This window comes from Sphaerodactylus townsendi, linkage group LG03 (genome assembly GCF_021028975.2).
Source record: "Sphaerodactylus townsendi isolate TG3544 linkage group LG03, MPM_Stown_v2.3, whole genome shotgun sequence".
Taxonomy (NCBI): domain Eukaryota; kingdom Metazoa; phylum Chordata; class Lepidosauria; order Squamata; family Sphaerodactylidae; genus Sphaerodactylus; species Sphaerodactylus townsendi.
In genome coordinates, this window is record NC_059427.1 from 125787898 (window position 1) to 125813726 (window position 25829).

General features: G+C 40.5%; 1 protein-coding gene across 1 annotated transcript in view; it reads right to left on the minus strand.

Moving 5' to 3' along the window:
• Nucleotides 1–25829, minus strand: part of DNAH17 (dynein axonemal heavy chain 17) — a 135506-nt gene that overhangs the window by 74673 nt on the left and 35004 nt on the right. Inside the window, exons 24-35 of the mRNA XM_048489794.1 lie at nucleotides 19921–20073; nucleotides 17750–17998; nucleotides 16470–16592; nucleotides 13402–13749; nucleotides 13230–13321; nucleotides 11208–11334; nucleotides 10202–10354; nucleotides 2577–2702; nucleotides 2110–2217; nucleotides 1752–1883; nucleotides 639–799; nucleotides 385–541 (exon numbers count right to left, since the gene is read on the minus strand). Of these exons, the coding sequence (XP_048345751.1) occupies nucleotides 385–541; nucleotides 639–799; nucleotides 1752–1883; nucleotides 2110–2217; nucleotides 2577–2702; nucleotides 10202–10354; nucleotides 11208–11334; nucleotides 13230–13321; nucleotides 13402–13749; nucleotides 16470–16592; nucleotides 17750–17998; nucleotides 19921–20073 (1929 nt within the window). The remainder of the gene's footprint in view (nucleotides 1–384; nucleotides 542–638; nucleotides 800–1751; nucleotides 1884–2109; nucleotides 2218–2576; nucleotides 2703–10201; nucleotides 10355–11207; nucleotides 11335–13229; nucleotides 13322–13401; nucleotides 13750–16469; nucleotides 16593–17749; nucleotides 17999–19920; nucleotides 20074–25829) is intronic.

The following is a 25829-nucleotide window of genomic DNA, read 5'->3' on the forward strand; positions in this document are numbered from 1 at the left end:
AAGAAGAGGCAAGGCCAAATCTGTCTATCACTTTCCCACTGGCTGCTAGACAAATAGCAGGCCCCAGCCCTAGTCATAAACAGTGAAGGACATTCACAGCCTAGCAAAGGGGACCATTTCTGTTGAGGGCCAGGGAAAGTGTCTTAATAAGCCTTCGCATACTTTAAGAGGACTAGAGGGTTTTATTCTGGCTTGGTAAATTCCTGGAGATTTACAAGTGGTGCTAAAAATTGCCAGTCTCCTTTACTATAGAGTTTCTGATGATTCCTAGATGGGTGTGATGTCATGTCCAGGTTTTTGCTGGAAGTAATGTCACACCATGACACTGGTAGAATTAAGGGCTCAGATCTGACCCTTTGTTAGTTTCACTGGTGGGATCTTTACCTTGTAGTCCATTTGCTCAGAGCAGTTGAAAACATACACCATGATCCCAACGGCCCTGCCCAGATCTTTGGTGGTCTCTGTCTTTCCTGTGCCAGCAGGGCCTGCAGGGGCTCCTCCCATGATCAAATGGAGGGACTGTGTCAGAGTGATATAACATCTGCAAAACACATAAATTTGGCACACTGTAATCTGCCCTGTGGTTTGTGATGTTCATGGGACCAAGGTGTGTGTTAACAAAGGCACGCAGCTCATACCTGTCAGTGAGTGGTGTGATCACTAGCCGTGGAGTGTTGCCAAGGTACTCATAGGAATACTGGAGCTGAGCATCACAGATGTTGGCATAGCAGTGCCCCTTTTCTTCATCCCAGCGATGTCTAAGTTGGGACTGCCATGTAAAGGCCTGGGAACTTTCCACCTGTCATCCAAACACAGAGCCACTGCAATATAAATTCACACTGGCTGCTCCTTTTCCCCTGTCCGTTCTCCACATAAACTTATATTGAGGGCCTGCATTGCAATAGGGCTATGTTACCCTCCGTGCCTTTAACAATGCTTCAGTTTCATTTTCCACACATCGGAATAGAGCAAGTGGCCTTCAACTTCAGATGTATAAAGGTTTTGCTCCCCCAGGTCATCCAGTCAGTCAGCCATTGCCTTTTCTCTTGCTTGTGGTAGGAGTGCATGAATGTTTATACATTTTGAAAAGGATACAGGGTTCATCCTTAGTTTTCCTTCTCTACAGCTCTCATAATAAAAAGCTTGAAACATATCACCTCTCCATTCAGAATCAGCTTAATTTTTTTTGTAAAAAATGTGTCCTTACATGGTGCCATAAAGCAAAATACCTTTTACACAGTTTCAAAGCACATGCTTTATTTATTTTATTTGGCCAGCCATTTATTTAGGGAGTTTGTACCCTGCCTTTCCTGTATTCAAGTTGGCTAACATGGTAACCAACAGCTACACATTCCATACTGACTAATAGCAACCCCAGCAAGAGGCTTTCAAGGCAAGTGATTAAGCAGAGGTGGTCTGTCTGTGCCTTCTTTGGCAGAGCCTTCCTTGGAGGTTTCCCTTCCAAGTGCCAACCCTGCTCAGCTTCCAAGGCTTGACAGGATCAGGCTACATGAGGCTGCCTTCCCTCCCTTGCATGCCACCCCTCCCTCACTCCCCTCCCTCACTCCCCTCCCCTTGCACGCCACCCCTCCCCACTCCCTGTCCCTCTACTAGGGTGGGTGAGCCATGTCCAGATGCCGGCCGCTTCCCCCTCCCTCCCCTCCCTTGCATGCCACCCCTCCGATTTTTTTTTAAAAAGCAACAAAGCCTATTTTAAATCCACTTAAAATACTTCAGAATAGAAGCTATACCTTTGCTGTAATCATTTTGGCAATGACATCTCTGGCATGGACATCAATGGTACAAATTGTCATGATCTTCATTCTGTCTCCTGGGGTTAAGCTCCCAATAAGGAGTGTGATCAATGTGTTTAACTGATTAATCTAAAACAAAAACATGGAATGGAAGAATGTTCTGATCTCTGAAGACATGAGTACCAGAGGGTACCAAATGAGTACCAATATTAAATTAGTTTATCCTGAGGAAGCACCCTAATGACTGAGCACAAATCACACATAGAGAGAGAGTTGATGAAAAGTTTGCTGCCTCACAGATTAGCTGCACAGAATGCTTTGCAGAAAAGCAAAATTAAAAGAATTTGCAGCATACCTGTTTTTTATTGTAATCCTTGATTGCATTTTCATAGCCTTCCTCCAGTCTTGAAAAGGCAATTCCAACCTCGGTTGTCCACCAGATTTGAGTACATGTTAAAGCAATCTGTAACAACAGCCAAATTGTTCTATGACAACAGGGACCCTTTGGAGATGCCCAGAGTATTCTGAAATGCTGCCTGCCTCTTGGCCTCAACTGTACAGTTACAGCCACTGTGACATGAACCACATGACTCTGTGTCTTCTGGATACTTTTGCTCATTATCAGATTTATTTATTTGATTTGCAAAATTTATATCCCCTTTCCTGCTCACAAAAGGGCCATCAAAGTAGCCAACAAATTTAAGCATACATAGTGAAATCACATTTTTAAAATCAAACAATCCAACAACATCAAGCAACATTACATTCTGTTTTTTCCTAGTACATAATACTAATATTTTGACTCTGTAGATCATTGTTTACCTGTGCTGGGTAATCAAAGATCCACTGTTCTCTTGGTTTTTCCTCATAGGTGACGACAGCTTCTGAAATTTCTTTGCGTAAGGTGCTCTGCATTCTCTCAAGCACTCGATTTAACCAAACCTCTACCTACGTGCAAAACTTTCCAAGTTAATGTTACAGACTGTGATACTTTTTTCTCACACTTACGTATTAACCCCTACATCTAAGGACATTTCCAGAATTTTTTTTCATGTAATGTATGTTCACCTGTTACTAATTTGTTGAGTGGAATTCAGCTATCATCTTTCAAAGTAATTCTGCTCTGGCAAATGTATTGCATTTTATTGCATGAAAAAGGAAGTCACGGTCACACTTATCTGTAACTGTTGTTCATCGAGCTGTCCTCTATGCAGACACACATTGGAACAGCACAGAAGAACCAATAATGGAGAAAAGTTGTGGGCTTCCTACCTAGAGGACACTCCAACCACCCCTGAGCTCAAAAGACTGTTCCCTCCAACAGTCACATGCCCAACTGTGGAGCGCCCTCCTTTCAGTTCCATCTGAATGGCCAACACCATTCCCTCAAGGAAACCCTTAGTGGAGTTGGTGAACAGAATGTGTGTGTGCACAGAAGACTACTCAATGAACAACAGTTACAAGTAAGTGCAAACCCTGTCTTCATCTTTGTGGGTTCTGTGCAGTGCCATGGTGGGATTTTTTCAAGCTATACAACATACACAGGAGATGGGTCGGGTTGCCTTAACCCCACTGCATTAAAAAGTTAACAATTCACCATGTCATCCAAATATTCATTTAGTTAATGATGTATATAAAAATCAACTGAAGAACTTCTTTGGCAACCGCACTCTCCTTTCTTGATTGCAAATCTAAAACATAATTCTTAATGAACGTCTCCTCTGATAGCCAGGTTGCCACTTGGCTTACATCCTGCAGTGAAACACCAACCAAGAATGCTGTTGATGACGCTTGAGACCTGGTGGAATGAGTACACACACCCCCACCCCCCAAAGGACACTGAAATCCCACTAACCTGTAATACTCCTTGATCATCCTGACTAACCATTTAGAAAGTGTCTGAGACAACACCCTCTTCTTTTTTGAGGATCCTGCATACGCTACAAATAATGAATTATCAATTCTAAATTCCCTTATTCTATGCAAATAAAAAAGTAATGCTCTTACATCTAATGTGTGAAGTCTTTTCTCTTCTCTGCCTCTGATTCTGAATTAGGAAAGTATACTGGTAACACTACTTCCTGCGATAAATTAAATTTAGAAACCACCTTCGGCAGAAACCCTAAAGTGGGCCTCAATACCACCTTATTTTGAAATTTTTTTAGAAATGGCTGCTCCATACTCAAAACTAACAATTCACTCGTGTTTCCTGGGTGATGTCACTGCCACTAAAAATATACCTTCATTAAAAGTATGCCAGAGACATAATAGTCAATGGTTCAAAAGGTTTATTTAACAAATACATCAGCACCCCCCTAGGGATGGACAATTTCATATAAAGTGAATTTGTTGTATGGTGAAACTTATCCAGAAACCACAGCTGCAATGGCCTAATACACAACTTGGCCAGAGGGCACACTGCTTTAGTTGACGCCATCAAGCTTGGTGAAGCAACTGTGACTCATGACTCTAGGAGGGTTTACTCAGAAGCAAGCCCCATTGCCAGCAACCGAGCTTACTCCCAGGTAAAGAATCTTGACTTCCCACAAAAATGCAACAGGAACAGAAAAATAAAAGCAGTTCTAGCAAAGACCTTGGTGTGCTTAAAAAAAAATCCTAAATGCATCTCGGTTCCTCCACCCTAGGCTTCAGCTGCCCAGGCGATCGGCAAAAAACTTGGGTCTGAGCATTTCCCTGGTGTTTGGAAAGGAACACATTTTGTTTGTTCAACCCCTCGAGTAGCAGCAGTCAACCTGCTCCAGCCTCCAGTAGGTCCTGCGTGCACCCGCCGCGTGCATGCGTGCCCACAGAGAGGGCTCTGAGTGCCGCCTCTGGCACGTGTGCCATAGGTTCTCCACCACTGCTCTAAGGGAAGGTCTTCCACCTTGTACTGCAACTTCTTTGACAATGCTGTGGACTGTAGCCAATAACAACATCTCATCGCTATGGATATTGTCAACATCTTACCAGCCATCTCAACTGCATGCTTGGCAGCATTAATCTGCTGCTTTGACAATTTAATCGCTTCCACCTACAACTGTTGAAAAGCCTCCTTCAGATCTTCAGGCAATTCTCCAGTATGCTGGCCTAACTTCTGCCAAATAGAAATCTGATACACTACCGTAATTGCCAAGTAGTTGGCAACCCTCAGGCTCATGGGACCTGCAGTGTACATCTTCTGTCCAACAGTATCAATCTTTTTTCCTTCTTTGTCAACTGAAGTTGAATGTGTCTGTCAACACCCTTAGGTTGTATTCCCTTAGCAATTAATGAAGAAGGAGGTGGATGTGTCTCCAGGAAAACAGAATCATCTTTCTTCATTCTGTAAAAGTTCTCTAATTTCTTTGTGACCACAAGTGTAGAAGCAGGCTTAAGCCACCTCTCTTCCAGAATGTCCACAAAGTCCTCCAATAATGGAAATCCCACAAATCCATCCAGGTGCCTCATTATACAAATGTTGCAGTATTTTGTCCTTTGGCTTATGTGCCATAATAGAAATGTCAATATCTAACTCCTTCGTCAACTGGATCATTGGATCTGCATAAAGTCACAGATCTTTAGAAGGCGATACCTTGAATGACTCAGATGCATGCTCATCAGGAGAAACATCCGCTGCTCTGTCGGAACTCTCATCTGACATCAACCCACTGCACTCCTCCATTTCAACATCTGACTAGAACTGTGGATAGAGCTCTGTCCTCCCTGGAATTGGCGTTACTCCACCCAACAACCCAGGTCTTGGAACCATCTGTGGAATTAATGCTGCCAGTTTATCCAGAGTCTGCTGAAAAGCTGAGGAAATCAGCATCTATAATAGATTTTGTGCCATGTCCAAAGGTCCTGCATAACTGGAATCTATGCTCTCTGCACTACTCACAGAACAGATGGTCCCATTATCAGAAATAAGTCCTGTACACACACTACATCAAAACCGAACCTCTCTGGAGACAGACCTCACTGAAGGGGTCTGCCACATCAGAATCAAATACCTCCCATCTGCTGATTTCTCCCGATCTTTGCCTAGAGATGATCCCTGTCTACTGGACTCTCCCTCATGGTGCTTCATCTTATGTTTTGCCTTCTTTGCTGGAGCTTCTGAAGCATTCCTCACTTCTGGAGACTTTGCCCAGCTCTGAATTCTTTCACTTGAAGTAGACATTGCAGGAACCAACTTCAAGAACACCTCCAACAGGGACCTGACTGTTTTTTGGCCAACTGACAGGCACATCAACAGACAATAAAGTCTTCTTCCAGAGTGGAGTGCTCAACTTAGTCGCACACTCATTTTGGCCTTTGATCTAAAGCCCTGGCAAACTTTACATGCTGCCATGTTGTGCCCCTCTCCTAAGAACAGTGGTGTACCTAGGCAAACTGGAACCCTGGGCAAAACCTGAGTTTGATGCCCCCCCCCCATGGGTGGCCACCCTCCCCCACCGTGACCAAACAATGATTTTTTTTCCACCAGGTCGTTTCAAAGTCACCATCACATTTTAGAACATGCCCCAACTCACAAATCTGAACACAGGAATGGGCCATGCCACAAAGCAGAAATATTTTTTTGAAAACGTTTTCAAAATGCTTTCAAAATGTTTCATTACTGCTATGAAAACATTTTATGGTGTTGTATCCAGTCCCCCCAATTGGGGGAAACAGCATCACTTTCAATGTTATTTAAACTGGGGACCCCAGATTCTCCCTTTAAGGTGGATTTAAAAGGAGAATCTGGGCTCCCTAGTTTAAACAAGTGATGCTGGAATCCACCCCCAAACAGCATCATTTTCAATGATGTTTAAACTAGGGAGCCTGGATTCTCCTTTGAAATCAATCTTAAAAGGAGAATCTGGGGTCCCCAGTTTAAACAACATTGAAAGTGATGCTATTTTGGGGTGGATTCATCCCGACCCTGGAACAGCATCACTTTCAATGTTTAAACTGGGGACCTCAGATTCTCCCTTTAAATCCATGCTGAAGGGGGTGGATTTAATAATAATAATAACAACCTTTAGTAGGCATTGAGAGAATAAAAGAAAGAAGGAAAACAAGCATTGGCAGGAAGGGGGTGGATTTAAAAGGAGAATCTGGGGAAATTTAGGGAGAGCCTGCTGTCAGGGGTGCAATTATTAAGATAGCAGCACCAAAATCTCAGAGTATCTTTGTGAGACCCTACTGATGATACCACCCAGGTTTTCTGAAGTTTGGTTCAGGGGGTCCAAAGTTATGGACCCTCAAAGGTGTAGCCCCCATCGCCTATTAACTCCCATTGGAAACAATGGGGGATGGGGCACACCTTTTGGGAGTCCTTAACCTGGGTGATATCATCAGGAGAGTCTCCCAAAAAATCCCTGAAATTTTGGTGCTGCTAGCCTAAAAACTGTGCCCCCTGCAGGCCAAAAACGGAAAAAACACTGAAAACACACAAAAAATCCCACAAATGAACCTGCATTTTTGGCGCCCGCCACAAGGGGGGGCTCTAGGCAACTGCCCACTTTGCCCTATGGGAGGAACGCCTCTGCCTAAGAACAATACACATAAACTCTGCTTGTCTGTCCTGGTCATCTTCACCCTGCACTGGGCACACTTCTTAAATAAAACTGTCTGTGCCATTTTTCCTTTGCTCTACTAACTTTGACTCACAATAACTTAAATTGATTACATGAAGCTCAATACAGCTACTCTTTGTCATGACAAACAAGGAACTAAAGCAGTGGTTCTCAACCTTCCTAATGCCGTGACCCTTTAATACAGTTCCTCATGTTGTGGTGACCCCCAACCCTAACATTTATCCATTTTACAGATGGAGAATACTGATGCAGAGAGTTTTAGGCAACCCCTTTGAAAGGGTTGTTCGACCCCCAAAGGGTTCCCGACCCCCAGGTTGAGAACCACTGAACTAAAGGGAGGGTATTCCATTGTTGAGCATGTGACTGTTGGAGGGAACAGTCTTGTGAGTTCAGGGGTAGCTGGAGTGCCCTCTAGGTAGGAAACTCAGGAGAAACTAGGTAGGAAACTCAGGTAGGAAACTCTAGGTAGGAAACTCAGGTGCCCTCAGGAGAAACCCTCCCATCCTACCTCCTCTCACAATACTAGACAACACAGTATCAACAGTAGAGACCTTTAAATTTCTAGGCTCCATCATATCTCATGACCTAAAATGGTCACCTAATATCAAAAATGTCATTAAAAAAGCACAACAAAGAATGTTCTTTCTGCGCCAACTCAGGAAGCTCAAACTGCCCAAGGAGCTGCTGATACAGTTCTACAGAGGAATCATTGAGTCTGTCATCTGCACCTCTATAACTGTGTGGTTTGGTTCTGCAACCCAACAAGATCGACACAGACTTCAGAGAATAATCAGAACTGCAGAAAAAACAATTGCTGCTAACCTGCCTTCCATTGAGGACCTGTATACTGCACGGGTCAAAAAAAGGGCTGTGAAAATATTTACTGACCCCTAGCATCCTGGACATAAACTGTTTCAACTCTTACCCTCTAAACGTCGCTACAGAGCACTGCACACCAAGACAACTAGACATAAGAACAGTTTTTTCCCGAATGCCATCACTCTGTTAAACAAATAATTCCCTCGATAATGTCAAACTATTTATTATATATTTATTATATAATTACTGCACTACTTTTTTCATCATTCCTATTACCCATCTCCTCCCAATTATGACTGTATGACTATAGCCTGTGCTGACATTTCATTTTATTTTATGATTTTACATTTTATGTTTTTATTACTATTGATTGTTTCCTGATTGCTTACTAGACCTATATGACAATCATTAAGTGCTGTACCTTATGATTCTTGACAAATGTATTTTCTTTTATGTACACTGAGAGCATATGCACCGGAGACAAATTCCTTGTGTGTCCAATCACACTTGGCCAATAAAGATTCTATTCTATTCTTTTTTTTTTTAAACTCTCAACTTTTCTTTGTTGCTGGCCTATGCCAGTGCAGTCCCAGTGTAGGACTGCGCAGAAACCATGATGATCACATTTCTTTACACTGTGTGGTGGCACTCTCCACTGTGTTTCACCTTCCCCTGATATATAAACAGCCAGAGAAATCATCCCAGATCTCAATGGTCATTTTTTTCCCTGCCAGCCCAAAGTCACTGAAAAAAAATCTGTATTTTGAAAGGCAAAAATTATACAGCATCATGTTCATGTGGATTTCATGAGACAGGACCAAGCCTGGATTGAATTTTCTAGCCAAAAGATTAAGAGAGACGCACGGCCAAATCTAGGAAAGGAGGAAGGATTGAGGAGTTGGAAGATAACATCAGACATTTTAGGGAATCTCAAGGGTTTTTTAACTGGAATAGAAATGGCAATTGTTGGCTTTCCATGAAAGAGGGATTCCAGACACATAAAATGGTCCGACAGAAAACTAGTTTCTGCCCTATTCAGAACAGGAAGGGCATACCTGTGCTTTATTGTACACCTTGTCCCATATCCCTTACTATACCCAATTTATTTTTAGTTATTACAGTTGTACAGGATGGGGTGAGTCTCTGAGAAGAACTAGTTAACCTTCTGTAAAGTTGATGCTATAAGGAAGATCAATCCCTGCTACTCCAATGGTCGAAATGTGGTGCTGTCTCATTGTCATAGTCTGGTTTCAGTTTGCAGGCAGTAAAGGACAGCACATATGATATAACATATATTTCCAGACTGACAGCCTATTTTTCAACAAAACAGGAAAAACACTAGCCTTTGATGTATTAACACCTCTTGAACCCTAGACCTGACACCCAGATTAGCTAAGAGCCCTGCAGCACATGTGGGGGTGGGGGTCTGAAAAGAGAGGTTGTTCCTTTATCTGTGGTAATTATGGCATTATGGCATTTATTAGAGGATGACATTATGGAAATATGGCATTTATTAGAGGATGACCTCTAAAAGGGGAAGATTGCCAAAGATGGTTGCAGATGTAGTGGTGATCATGCAGCTACCAAAGAGCAGCTATACCATGGATTGTAATTACCTAGTTAGTAACTGTCCTTTTGTGCATTTTACTTAGTGCATCTAGATCTTTTCTTATAGTAGAGTCTGTAGAAATAAACCTTGTAGAACCTTGTAGAAATAAAATTGTTTAATTAAAGCAAGACTACACAAGTTCTTATCCACATGTCTTTGCTTTTTGGCATGCTGCAGTGATATACTCTATGTCCTCAGGTGACTTACAGTAGAGTGAGGGATTGAATTTTACCCAAGATGATGGCCTCAACAGTAAAAGGGAAGGCAAGGCAGTGGCTAATCTTGCCCCACATGGCGACAGAGATCACAACAGGCACCTCCATTTCCAGTACTAGTGCTATGTGCTCAACCACGCAGAAAAGGGGTTCTCAGTGCAATCGCTTCAAAGAATACTATAAATCGACCTTATCATCCTTTCTTGCAGTAATCAGACAAGACCATTAATTAGTTCAACCAACCTGTCCAGAGCAGTCACATTCCTTGTCAAAATCAACATACTCATCTTCTTTGCTGTACATTCCCAAGCCGATCTTCAAGGGTTTCTCTTTTGCATCTAATTTGAATTTCAGCTTGGCCATACTATCAAATAGCTTGGACAGATGACGAGACACCTTCAATAAGACAAGGGCAAGATTAGTGCATCAAGAGTAAGAGGAGGACGGTTAAACAATTTTATTTGTGTTATCAAGTCATAACCCTGTAGGACAGTGATATTTGAACAACCATTGGATACTCATCAAGAAGGGTCATTCTTCTCTGAGCAAAGGACATTTTGGGTGTTTTCCACCGTCCAATCAGGGAGGCAAGTTCAATTTTTTTATTTTCTATTTTAGTTAGTGCTCCCCCTTCACTTCCGGTTCTGGTACCCTACAGCAGTCAGAAAGTAACAAAGTCAGTCTTGTAAACAGAATTATGAACGAGAGACAAAGAAGGTGCAGTAACATGAGTTCAACATTAAGCGTAAGAGAGTTGACAGGAAGAAAATTTTAAAAATAACTTTAAAAGTACTGACCAAACTGGTTAAATTTAATTACATCTAGCCTGAAAAACTGAACAAAAATGATGTGTTGGTAGGGATAAATGTTTTATTTTGCTCAGGACCCTTCTTGGTGAGCATTCAATAGTCATTCACCCTCTGAGTTGGAGGACATCTTGGTACCTCCCAGAGCTGTGTCCCTCCTGTGTGGGCAGGTCATCATTTTCAGTATCTTCAATAAATTGTATCATTCGGCAATCAAATGCAGCTTCCGAAGAGCTATAAGCATTAATCTTATAATGTCTAATGAAAGTTGAGACCGAAGACCATGCCTCAGCCCAACAAATCTCCTTATATTGAGTTGGGTCACTTATTCTTTAAAATTATTTTTAAAAAAGATGATTGGAATTTATGGATTTAAAACCCAAAATTCTACTATGATATAAAAGCAGAAGAACGCCAAGGCACTCCACCCATGCATTTTTTACCTCAACAGGATCATTTCCATTAGACAAAATATCCAGAAGGTCAGCAGAGGATACAAAGTAAAATCTTGGGAAAGCCAGCCTCTTTGTTTCCAGGTATTCAGCCAATGCCTTTTCACAAAGTGCTAAGCTAACAGATAAGGAAAACAGCAAATGAAAGCATCACTATCTTTTCTCTTTATGTGTAATATTATTATTTATTCAGCACTACCTATATACATGGTGCTTTATTCATAACATAAGCAAAAAAGCCAGCTCCCTATCAAAAGGAATTTACAATTTTTCATAGTTGTGGAGACAACAAAATTAGGAGGAAAACAAAAGACAATAGTAGTAAGGAATGAATACAATCAAAGACATGATCCTGTAATTATTTACATCTTTGGATGAGATTCAGCTAGTGAAGTACAATGATGTGTTGAGAAATTGAATGTACATCAGTGACGAAGGAAGGGGAAACTGTGCCCGGGGCATTAAATGCCCACGAATGCCTTCCCCGCTCCTGACACCCCCCCAACCCCACCTCCCCATGTGACTGCAATGGCAGTGCCCGGGACAAGCCACCCCGGATATCCTCATTGCAACTATGCACCTGATGTACATGTATATCTGAACTTTTCCCATGTTATGAATAAGAGAACCAAAACAGCAAGCAAAGAGTTCTTCACAGTACTCTGCTATGCAGAATTACTTTAGCCTCAGTCCATTATTACACGTGTCTCTTCATGTGAGTAGAGAAGAGAAGAACTTGCCATCCTTGTATTCAATGGCCTTAGATTAGAATAACTTTGCCTAGAATTACACTGTAAGGTGCCCCAAAAGGCTAATCAAGGACAGTGACAAAATCTAGCACTCATACACAAGCTACACTCACCAATTTCAATGCTGCCTTGATTCTTACTGTCTTGGCTGAGTTCTCAACAATTATTCTAACTGCAGCTACAATTAAAGGCCTAATTGAACTATTAAAATTATTTACACGTTAATGGCTTTCTGACATTAAAAAGGTATCTTATCCTCTGTCTTAAATACAGGAAAGTCCCATTCTGACAGAATGTCCTTTAAAGCTGTCAAAATCTAGGCCAGGGGTCCCCAGTCTTTTTGAGTCTTTTGGAATTCTGATGCAGTATGGTGGGCACAGTCACAAATGGCTGCCACCAAATGGCTGCTGCATGAAGTGTAGCCAGCCTCAAAATGGCTGCTGTGGCTTACCTTCAGTCACATAATGAAGGTCCTTATGCTTTGGTGGCAGCTGCTGCCAAATCAACATTTTTAAAAGTCTGCACAGCCAATCAGATCCCTTATGCCCAATCAGAAGACTTGATGGGTAAAAGTCTCACCCACTTTCTAAAATACTTTGTGGATGCAGGAAAGGTGTTGGTAGACATTATGGCTCCCATCAGTACCATTTTGGGAAATAATAATATAGGCAGTCACTGTTTCAGTAATCACTTGGCACTGGATCCCTAAAAACAACTCAGTTATTCGGCACATCCAATGTATTGACAAGAGTAGCTGAGGCACATGCTCTGCTTCTCTTCAATTCTGAATGATATCTTGGGCTGACAACTAGGGCAGGCCCTGGAGATCTCCTGGAGTTTTAACTGATCTCCAGACTACAGAGATTAATTCTTCTCAAGAAAATGGCTGCTTTAAAGTGTGGATTCCGTGGCATTATACCTTACTGAGCCCCCTCTTCTCCCCAGAATTTGCCCTTCCCAGGCTCCAATCCCAAATCCAAGGAATTTCGAAGCCTGGAGCTTTCAACCCCATTGATATCTGCACCATGACATGACTGCCATTTTAGAAATAACTCACACACCATTGCAGCAAAGTTTCTACAATGGTCTTTCCCCAAGCTAAATTTGGATTTTAAAGGTCTTCTACATTAATAAACTAACAGAAAAATGCTTCCCTACATTTCTTACAGACTTTATTTGCTCCTTCACCCCATGAAGCATCCCTCTGGTTATATTTATTACTTGTGTTTTGGCAAAATTAGGCTGAAAATGATATATTTCTTACCTTTTTTGCAAGGCTTCTAGTTTGTCATAGAGACCTGGTTTATTTGTTGCTTCAACCACATTAGGAGTTTTTACTGCATCAGCCATTAATTCCTGTAAGAGAGAAGATTTGTCAGCCCTTTGACTACACGTGTTTCTTTACCCAAAAAGTAAGGAAGAGAGGACTTGATTGCCTTAAAATTCTTGTCAATAGAATCAAAGCGCTTAGAATCCTCAGGAAGCTGATTTCGAATGTCTTCGGATCCAATGAAGATGCTTTCCAGATGACTCCAGGTTCTCTGAACTTCAAACCAGATGCTTATCACAGAGTCAGCAGTGGATAATTTCTGCTGCCAACTAGAGACTTCCTGAAGAAAGTGTGCTAAATACTTAGAAGTCATCAGAGTCTGAAGCTGCACTTGATTTTCTTCCAAGGTTTCTACCAATATTTCATCAGACTTGAGTAACATGGTTCCAGTTCTATGGTGGGGCTCGTGTTCAAATTGCATTGTTGACCATATACTATCAAGATTTTTCAACACCTTCAAATAAAACAGCAAGTGTTTTAAATGGATACAGTACAATATACACAACCAACAAATGCAAATGATTCTCTATCTATTATTACAAAAAGTGAGACAGTTGTGATTTGTGATTGACTTTTCCTAGTGAATTTCAAAATTAAGTTATAGCTGCACAAAATCTTTATTTCAATCAGAGTCATGAAGAAAAGGGGAGAAGGAGCTTAACTCTTTTAACTCATTTGGCTTTTCTGATTGAAATGGGGATGGGCGAGCTCTACACTATTGCAAACTTTTAAAGAAAACAGATTTTTTTCCCTGTTAAAGGGCTAATAATAGGACAGTTTTGATTTCTGAAAGTATGCACGAGTGCTTTCCTTGCTGTGCGGCTCTGATCCAAAATTAGGGCTGCATATGGCAGTCTCTGTCATATCTCATAGGAATCTGAATACTGTAGAATCCCTTACTCTGGAAGTTTGTCAGTCTGCTTCATTTTTAGGAGACAAATGAAAACTTTCTTACCAGCTTTTGATGATGGATTTGGAGATTTTATTGTGCCACTTGGATAGCTGCTGCTTGTTGATTTATATAATGAATGTTACATTAGAACTATTTTACCACTTTTTAAAAATGTTTTTAAAGCACTTTGGAGTTTTGTGGTACAGACTATTAATTGTTAATGTCAAAAATTAGAATAAAGCTCAAGAAAAACATCAAAACATTCAAAGTTCCAAAATACAATCTAAGCAACATTCTTGATCATGTAAAGAACAGATCTGCATTACTAAGTTCAAGTGAATATGAACTAGAATAACAATGGATTGAAAACAGAGATATCAAGGAAGAACATGAAAAAACTATTCCTGTAAACAAAAGAAGAGACGCTTTGATGGATGACTGATGAAACTCAAAAAATTGCTAAAGACAGATGAGAAGCAAAAGCAAACTGTGACAGAAACAGAATCAAAAGTCCAAAGGCAGTGCTCTAACAACTAGCACAGAAAGTCAAAGAGAACTATTATAATAACCAGTGTGAAGAAATAGAAAAAAAACAAAAAGGAAGAACAAGACAGCTGTTCCAAGAGATCCAAGAATTCAAAGGGAAATTTAAAACACCGTTAAGCATGCTGAAAGATCAACACAGAAATTTATTAATGGAACAGGACAAAATAAACGAAAGGTAGAAACAAAGTACTGAATAACTGTACAAAAGAGATGAAAGGTTGACAGATCCCTTCCAAGAAGAATCTTTTGAAGAAGAACCTACAGTTCCAGAAAGTGAAGTGAAAGCTGCATGGACAGTTGGGAGAAACAAATCACCAAGAGTAAGTGGAGTATCAATAGAACTATTTCAAGTCACAGAAATTGAGTCCATCAAAATATTAACAAGAATATGTTAACAAATGTGGGAAACAAAACAATGACCCACAGACTGGAAATGTTCAATCTGCATTCCAATTCCAAAAAAGGAGACATCAAAGACTAAAGCAACTATTGGTCCACTGCATTAATTTCTCATGTGAGTGAAGTGATACTCAAAATTTTACAGCAAACACTGTTACCATAGATGGAATGAGAAATGCCTGATGTTCAAGATGAATTCAGAAAAGGGAGCTGCGCTGGAGATCATATTGCAAATTTACATTGGTTATTGGAACTTACAAGAGAATTTCAGAAAAAATAAACTTGTGCTTCATAGATTACAGCAAAACTTTTGACTGTGTAGTTCATAAAAAGCTATGGTTAGTTTTAAAAGAAATGGGTGTGCCACAGCATCTGACTTTTTTATGTGCAACCTTATTCCAGACACAAGATTACAGTTAGGATAAAATACCCCCACTGGTTCTAGATCATATCGAGCCAAAACTCTCCCCAGCAGCTAAAATGACTAAACTCTCAGTTTAGTCACATTACCAAGAAGATACAAGTCACTGGAAAGACAATAATGCTAGGAAAGCTTGAAGGCAGCAGGAAATGAGGAAGGCCCAACATGAGATGGATCAACTCTATAAAGGAAGATAAAGCCTTTGCAAAATAGCAAGGCTGTTAACAATAGGACATTAATTCATATTACCATGAGTCAGGAGTGACTTGATGACACTTAATGCACACACACCAAGTGCTCTGAATACTTTAATATAAAAGTAAATAAAGAATAAATATGTCTTGGATCCACTTTGTATCCCTTTTTGTCCACTGCAGAGGCAGTTTTCCACTGCAGAGTGATTCCCTGTGGAGCTATACTGGAGAAACAGACATTACAGTAGAGGACCGCCCTCACAATGGTGGGGAAAATGACATAGCACAAATGGAAGCAAGGCTTTAGACCCAGACTCTACATTTTCTTGAGTGCTAGTATACATTCTGAGGGAACAGGAGCCCTTTCCAGAATGCATGGATAATGATGTTAATATATGCATTGTTAATAAAAGGCAGTAATTCTAAAGCAGACTACTAAAGCAAATTCCAGTGCTCAGGGTGAACAAACTGGAATTTATGAGCTTTGTTTCCTTTCAAGGAAGAGAGCATATCTCACTGATGAAGCTTGCTCACATTCCTCATAGTAAGAAATGTCACTGAACACAATTATTTTGAGTCTTTGCCAATATAAAATACCTTCACCCAGAGACAGGAAATGAAGAATCACCTTCTTACATTTTTAGAGAAGCGAGAAACATACATGCACAAGACGTTAACTTTAGTTAAATAATGGATGAGCACGGCATGACACAATTTTTTACCTTCTCCATCCCTGATTCTTTCACAGCCTTGTCTACAATACTGCGAACTTCATCTTCAAATTTATGAAGATTTAGCTGAAGTAGGTCTGCTAGTGTTGTTTCATCAGACATGGTGAAGTTCACCTATTACAAATATGAACCAAATGTGAATCAGACTGCATTCTAGCCATTTCAGACAACATATGAAAAAAGCAGATCCTTTAAAAAAAACAGTAAAAAAATAACTTCTGTATAGGACATGTGACCCAGCAGTTGGGCTCCAAGACCCACAAATGCCACACCACTGATTCAGCAGTCTATTATATATGAAACTTGCTTGCACAATCATAGGGCATATTACCACACTAAAACAGCCCAGGTGCAACGTTGACACAACTTTATTCCAGTGTAATACTAGTCTATAGAAAATGATGATATAATAACATTTTGTTTGTCCTTATGCTATCACTAGACACCTGTGCATTTTTGAAATAATATATTATAATCTATTTTTTGTGGACTTCCATTGAAAATTTAAACTCTTAAAACTTCATGAATATTTGCATTTGAAGTGGTATTCAGCAAAGAAATTCTGTGGAATCAATTCTGTGAACCACGAACAAAAACGGTTCTCAGAACAGATTGCTTCTTTCCCTTCTCCCCACACCCCTTGGTTCCTTCCAAAAGCTGTTGAAAACAAAGTTCAACACAGCAGGAGCAATTGCAGCAAGAAGGGGGAATTGCCTCAGATTTTCACAAGAGGCATGGGAGGTGGGGGTGAGGTGATTTCAACATGTTCCTTTCAGGCTGCAGAGCCCTTCCCTGCTATATCCCACAGTATTATCTAGGGTCACCCAAACCTCAGAAATAGCTTTCTGCATGAGCAGCAGGCTGCAGGGAGAAGGGGAAGAAACAATCCTGAGCACTCTTCCTGTCTAGGAAATATTCTGGAAAGGCCTTGTTAAACAGCACAACATTACAACATTGCTTATGCAGTGTAAGGACATCTAAAAACTGGACAATGAAATGTTTAGAGAAATGGCAATACTGTTTGCAAAAGGTTATACAGACTTAGGCTACATAAATGAATCCAAATTTTAAAAGGATCAGTGTTTAGATAAAGGTGGTTGATTTGTATTTTCCAGTGTTTTGCAACTTTGCTTATTGTATTTACATGTATTTGTATTTTTTTTAGTTTAATTGTATTCTATCTCTTAATCAGTAGAGTATCAGCGTTATTATTAAAAATATAATAAACATAACTTTTGACCCATCACTGTGGCCTAGATACAGTAGTTTACCTGGGTGGCTTGCATGAGTTCTTTCCAATGCCTGTCTCTGATAGCAGGATTCTGGAGTTCACTCACAGCTCGGAGGGATGTGATCATATTTTTAACTGTGTTATCAAGTCCCACAAAAGCATCCCATGCTCTCATTTCTTTGTCCAAGCTTCTCACATCCTTAGCAAACTTTTTGCAATCCAGATCCATCTGTTCAACATTAATCTCCTTCCACTTGGTGGTTTTCCAGTCATTAATGCTTTCATTGACCTTAATTGGACATATAAAAATGCTTTTCATATTCTATTCTGTGAGCAAAAATGAGTAAACATTCTATAGTGAATATCTTGAAGGGATCAATGAATGTTACACCTCAGAGTAGAACAGAACTGTGGTAACGGAGTCCAGGTAAGAGGAAAAAATTGACCTTATTGTTAATCTTTTTATTAGTACTATCTATTGTTGTTGTTTGTTGTTGTTAAATTTTTAGCCTACTCTTTCTTTACCAAAGTCATGATCAGGGCAGCTAACAACCAATAAAATAGAACAGTTAAAAATAAATACAGCATACAATGTACAAGTGTAATAATATATCATAACTTTTACCACTACCCTGTTTCCCCAAATATAAGACATCCCCTGAAAATAAGACGTAGTAGAGGTTTTGCTGAAGTGCGAAATATAAGGCATCCCCTGAAAGTAAGACATAGCAAAGTTTTTGTTTGGAAGCATGCCCGACAAACAGAACACAGAAAAATAAGACATCCCCTGAAAATAAGACATAGCGCATCTTTGGGAGCAAAAATTAATATAAGACACGATCTTATTTTCAGGGAAACACGGTAGCTGCTTTCAAAGCAGGAAATTTAAGAGGCCATGTGCTTTTGTACCAAATAGTGCACAGATTTGAAAGTATTACATTTTAAGAAATGGAAATATTATAATCATAATGTTTTATATAGATCATGTTCTCCTCCATGAATCCACATTGTACACAAATGAGAAAAGGGGGTTGTGCAACCAAAATATCAACAATCCACAATTTGCACAAAAAATGGCCTCCGGGTTGACTTCTGGGAAGCACCAGCATCGCATTGGGGATGCTACATCACTCTACTGCAAAACCCTATAATTTTCATGGAGTCTTCTGTCCACCAACTGGCTGAGGGATAGTGGGCAGCCACAGAATTGGTGGGTGGTTGTCCTCCGATACTAGGCAACTGAGAACCTTATCTGAAGCCCTTGAAGGTGGCAGAGCATAGGTTGAATATGTCCCTTCCAAGAAGTTCCAGTTAGGATCTGAGCATCTGCATTTTGGAACAACTGTAATTTCTAGGCAAAGTTATTCTAATCCAGGGTCTTCAAACTATGGCCCTCCAGATGTTCATGGACTACAATTCCCATCAGCCTCTGCCACCATGGCCAAATGGTAGGGCTCATGGGAATTGTAGTCTATGAACATCTGGAGGGCCATAGTTTGAAGACCCCTGTATCTAATCTAAGACCATTGAATTCAAGGATGGCAAGTTCTTCTCTTCTCTACTCCCCATATGAAGAGACGTGTGTAATAATGGACAGGCTAAAGTAATTCTGTGTAAAAGAAGTTATAGTAGTCCAATCTGAAGAAGACCATTGCATGGATCAAAAAAAATGTCAAAGGTACATAACATGTCCCATCATTGTGGCAGGGGGAAGTGGTTCTCTTGTTGGAACTGAGTATTTGTTAGTTGATTAATGGATGCATAAAAGCTTCAGCATATGAATACCACAGCCAAGGAACACTCAGCCTTTAGTAAATGTCTGTAGATAATACCTGGAGCTATAGAATAACTGAAATGGAACATGAAATCATTCTGATGACAACAGTAGTTGGGAATAGAAAGTATCTGGGAGTCATTTACTGTCCTTTCTACCAAGAAATACCACATGTTATTTTTTTACCCAAAACACCATTCTTCACTGCCCATCGCCTATCATAAATTTAAACTTTGTTTAAAAGAGCTAATAACTTTTGTAACCAGAATCATGCAAAGTAATCACATTGCATGGAAATTTTAATAAATAGTGAGCGACTGATTTCATTCCTCCCATTTATTTGCAGCAGAATTGAAAAGTTTTGGGGCAGATTTCTTGGATCCTAATAAAGCGTTATCACTTAACTTTCCCTATAAACTTCAAATTCAAAGTCTTACCAAAAAAGTCATGTCCCACAGCTCCTTGAGTAAACGCACTTCCTTATGGCATGCCTTCAGCTGTTTGTAATCTGGAACAGATACCTCAAATAAGCCAGCAGATTTGGATAAGGCTTCCATCTCTTTTTCCATAATAGTGATCATTTTTTGTTGCTGAAAATAGGAAACAGAATGGTATTACTGAACATTTCCAGCAGCTGAATACTGAACTTATGCTGACGAATGGAGGATGGTGTGGAGAACCAGTTGCCCTGTGCCTGTGCTCGTGTAATACTCATAGAGATGCCAACATAGAAAAGTCAATAACTTGGGAAGCCCTGGGATGAAAAGTGTTGCAATGTGCTGTCAGGAATTTACTCTCCAAGTTGCTTTGTAAATTAGGTTAGCATCTACTCCACAAAAGTCATGCACATATGTAATTTATTATTTATTGTGGTTGTTGATTTTGTTTGTTGTTGACCTGCACACCGCCCAGAGCTCTTAGGGGATGGGGTGGTATACCAAATCTAAGAAATAAAAATAAATAAATAAATAAATAAATATATTATCATTATCATTATTATTGTAGATTTCACAGCTGCCAGATCTTTAGCTGGTTGTTGGCCTTCATTACAATTCGAGCCTCACCCAGAGGCCTAGGAAGTTGAATTGTATCGGCGTAGTATTCGTGCGGATTTCAGCAGGGCCGCCTTCTGAATTTGACAGATGTTAATTTTGTCAATTCGAAGATGTTTCAAGTACTGCCCTAGTGTTTTTGGGAAGGTGCCTATTATTATTATTATTATTATTATTATTATTATTATTATTATTATTATTATTATTATTATTACAAAACAGTTATACACAGCAAACAAGATCAATATGCTGGATTTTGTATTACATCACACGTCGGACACTTCCCAAGCATCTAGGACTGTGTGATGTATCGACGAATAATGCGTGCAGAGCCGAGTAGGGTGGCCTTTTGCAGCTGACATATGGTGATTTTGTCAGCGCCAATTGTTTTTAAGTGCCGTTCAAGATCTTTAGGCACTGCACCCAGTGTGCCGATCACCACTGGGACCACCTTTACTGGTTTGTGCCAGAGTCTTTGTAGTTCAATCCTTAAATCCTCGTATCGTGTAAGTTTTTCCAGTTGCTTCTCATCAATCCTGCTGTCACCAGGAATTGCAACATCAACTATCCACACTTTCTTTTTTTCCACAATCGTGAGGTCAGGAGTATTGTGTTCCAAAACTTTGTCAGTCTGAATTCGGAAGTCCCAGAGTAGTTTTACGTGTTCATTTTCAGTGACCTTTTCAGGTTTGTGATTCCACCAGTTCTTTGTCACAGGCAGATGGTAGTTGTGGCCCAAGTTCCAGTGAATCATCTGAGCAACAGTATTATGCCTCTGCTTGTAGTCCGTCTGCGCGATCTTCTTGCAGCAGCTAAGTATGTGATCTATTGTTTCGTCTGCTTCCTTGCAGAGTCTGCACTTGGGATCTGTAGTTGACTTTTCAACTGACGACACCGTTCTTCTTTCCCACACTAAAGTTGGTCTCACTCGTCTCTTAAATTGCTGTGCTGAATATTGTAAGAGGAACGAACTGGTAATTAACTATGAAAAAACCAAAATAATGGTCTTCGCTAGAAGACCCCCCAGTCATACATGGACCATCAATAACAGACCCATAGAACAAGTTAACCAGTTCAAATATTTGGGCATAACTCTTACCAGCAACCTTAATTGGGCAGTACATAGGAAATTAGCACTCGCTGCAGCTAACAACAGTGCCCTAGCAATTCAGCGTTTCTTTTTCACTGTGGGCCACCAGTATATACCATCCGCATTGAAGGTGTTCAATGCTAAATGCAGCTCTCAGCTCCTCTATGGAGCACCAATTTGGATCGGAGCTATAAACAAAAATATAAACACAGCCCAGTCCCGTTTTTTCCATAAAATTATGGGCTTACCAAATTGTGCTTCATATGCAGCCCTATGTTTAGAACTCGGGCAAATATCATATACCACAATGGCCTGGCTGAGAACTGTCAGATACTGGCTACGTATCCACTATTTGCAGGATCGCTCCAGTTTGCTACACCTCATGCTTTCCGACTATGCAAATTCTAGGTGGCTGAAACTAGTTGAGGGAAAAATCAACGCTCTTGGCTTTTCATTAGAGTCGTTAGTCCCTCTTTCCCTATCAGAAGCATATAGCTGCTTGAAAACAAAGCTATTAGAACAAGAGTATCGGGATATGATAACGGCTGCGAGGAAAACGTGTTCCCCCTGACCCTGCTTATTCCAATTGAACAAGGACACATGGCCAATTATTTACATTGGATCACCAACCCTAAATTAAGAAGAGCTTTAACGCTGGCCAGATTCAATCTAATGCCTTCTATGCTGCTCTATGGCAGATATCAACAAATTGATAAACAGAGGAGGCTATGTCCATGCAACATGGGTCAGGTGGAGACACTCGATCATACCCTCTTTCATTGTGTAAGGTTTGCAAAAATCAGAATGTCACAATCTGCACTTATCCCATTTCTGTATAATAATCTAACCGATGCTCTTAAGATACCTATGCTTTTGAACAACATGGATCCCACAGTGTGCGAGAATGTAGCAAAATTTCTGCTAACGATAATAGACATAAGTCTAGATGAATACCAATCAATGTCTATGTATTATGACCACATATAGCCAGCAGTAATTTTTCTAGCTTCTATCAGTATCCAATGACGTTTAAGTGAGTCAACTTAGCTGAAAGAATGTTTTATAGTTACAGAAGGACCATGTATATATTTTAGTACCAGTGTCTATGACTGTGAGCAATGGTGGGCAGGTTTTGTATGCTTGTTTTGTATGTTTATTTTATGCCAATAAAGGCTTGTTACTTAAATGTCTTGGAAATGAACTATGTAATGTCGGTCACTACCTACATCTTAAAGTTGGATTCCAAGATGTTAAAAGCAGGTCTAATAAATCAGTGGACTTTTCAATTTTGGATTTGATGGCGTTTGTTCGAATTGCTTGTTCTTGGGCTGCAAGAATCAAGCTCTCAGTCTCCTTTTTCAAAGTTCCATTTGTGAGCCACAACCAGGTTTTTTCCTTGTCAATTTTGTCCTCAATTTTTTCTAGGAACTGTCCATGGAGAGCCTTCTTTTGCCAGTTTTCTCTTCTGCTTTGCAGTGTATTTTTACGGTATTCACTCTTTGTCTTTTGCACTTTGAGCAGTTTTCTGCTGTTGACTTCCATCAATGTTGGTTCTTCACTGTTTTTCACATAATCTGCCAGTGCATGTTTCTCTTCTTCCACCGTTTGTTTCACTTGCAGAAGCCCTCTACCTCCTGATTTTCTGGGTAGGTAAAGTCTGTCAACATCACTACGCGGGTGTAATGAGTAGTGGATTGTCATCAGTTTTCTTGTTTTTCTGTCCAGATCATCCAGTTCTGCTTGCGTCCAGTTCACAATTCCAGCAGTGTATCTGATGACGGGTATGGCCCAGGTGTTGATAGCCTTGATCATATTCCCGCCGTTTAATTTGCTCTTCAAAAAATTTTTTGACCCTTTGGACATATTCTCTGCTGACCACATTTTTCACATGTCCATGCTTGATGTTGTCCAGCTGTAGAATTCCCAGGTATTTATAGGATTCAGGTTGATTGCACTTTATGGTTTTTCCATTAGGCATCTCTATGCCCTTACTGTCAGTAATTTTCCCTTTCTTCAATGCCACTGTGGCGCATTTGTCCAAGCCGAACTCCATACTAATGTCATTGCTGAAGATTCTGACTGTGTTGGTCAGTGACTGAATTTCAGTTTCTGATTTTCCATAAAGCTTTAGATCATCCATGTACAGCAAGTGGGAAATTTTTGGTGAATTTCTTGCAGTTTGATAGCCCAGGTTTGTTTTTTGTAGAATTGTTGACAGTGGGATCATTGCAATGATGAACAACAATGGTGACAGTGAGTCACCCTGGAAAATTCCTCTCTTGATGTTGACAGTTCCGTAGCTTTGGTTGCCCATGAACAACTCAGTTTTCCAGTGTTTCATTGCATTTTGAGTAAACTTGCTAATATTTTCACAAACCCCAATGACATCCAGACATTTGATGATCCAACTGTGTGGCAGTGAGTCGAATGCTTTTTTGTAATCAATCCACGTTGTATACAGGTTTGTTTTGCGGCTTTTGCAGTTCTCCAGTATCATTTTATCAATCAGAAGCTGATCTTTGGTGCCCCTACTTCTTCTTTTATTACCTTTTTGTTCTACTGGCAAGATGTTATTTGCCTCCAAGTAATCTTGGATTTGATCAGCAATTATGCCTGTCAGCAGTTTGAACATTGTAGGCAAACACGTTATTGGCCTGTAGTTTCCTGGTATTGTCCCTTTTGCTGAATCTTTCTGTATCAAATATGTTTTTCCAGTTACTATCCATTCACTGATGTTTCCAGTTTGCAGCATTTCATTGAATTGTTCGGCCATTTTTGAGTGCAGGCTGGTCAGATATTTGAGCCAAAATCCATGCAACTGATCATTTGACTTTCTTCACTCTTTTACTGATCATCATCATCATCATCATCATTATTATTGTTATTATTATTATTGTTATTGTTATTGTTATTGTTATTATTATTGTATTTATAAACCGCCCTCCCCCAGAGGGCTCATATGTGTAATTATAAATTACACATATAAATATTAAAATCCCTTAAAATCACAAGCAGCAACATCATTAACCCACATTAATTGATTAATTAATTAATTCAATTTAAATGAATTGAATGTAATTTATGGCATCTGATCCAAAGGCCAGAGGGGGCCAGCAGTACCAAGATAGTAAAATACAAAGGCAGTGCTGGAGATGGGGAAAAAGTACGGTACTGGGCATCAGGAGGGGGCAGACAATCCGCGGCCAGCCTCCCCCTAAGCCTGGTGGAATAACTCAGTTTTACAGGCCCTGCGGAACTCACCAAGGTCCCGCAGGGCCCTAACAGATGGAGGAAGAGTGTTCCACCAGGCAGGGGCCAGGGCCATAAAAGCCCTGGCCTGGTAGAGACCAGCCACATCATTGAGGGGTGGGGGACTACCAGCAGGTTTGCCTCTGCAGAACACAGAGGTCTGTTAGGGACATATGGGGCAAGACGGTCCCGAAGGTATAGAAGATGGCTGGGTAACCTTGGGCCAGTGATACACACTCCCCCCTGCCCTAGCTAGTATTTTGATGGGAGACCTCCAAGGAATACCAGGGTCACGATGTGCAGGCAGGGAACGATAAACCACCTCCCAACATCTCTTGCCTTGGGTTACCATAAGTTGGCTGTGACTTGACAGCAAAAAAAAGTTGGGTATAGTATTCAAATGTATATTGTTTCTGCTAATCTAGTACATTTTTGGATCGGGACTGGGCCAGTTTTATGCTCTCCTTTCTCTATGGGACCACAGACACAAGCAAAATCACAAATGGGAATCCTGGATTTAAGGTAGCTCCTGAATCCGTGACTCAGAGGCCCATTGTGCACAACTTGCGACCGCCCTGCAGTTTGCTCCACAATGAGGTTTCCTTGCATTTTTCTAGCTACATCTAACTACATTGCTTGCCCTGAATCCAGATGCCATTTTTGCCTGCCACTTCTTTCGGGTTTTTGTTCCTGGTTGCCACAGTGATCCAAGGCTATTTTGCCCTGTTCAGGGAAGATGACCTGGACAAAGTGCTCCTCCATGGAAGGCAGGTAAAGGGGAAGGCAGGTAAATGTGAAGCAAACTGGACAGACATCTGGCTGCTTTACACTCCTTGCTCAGACAGGAAAAAGATTGGACTTTCCCTGATCTTTGAGGAGCCAGGGAAAGTGCGATCTGCAGCGACATGAGTGCAATAGTTGGAAAAACATACTGGTAAATAAGTCTTGCCCCAAA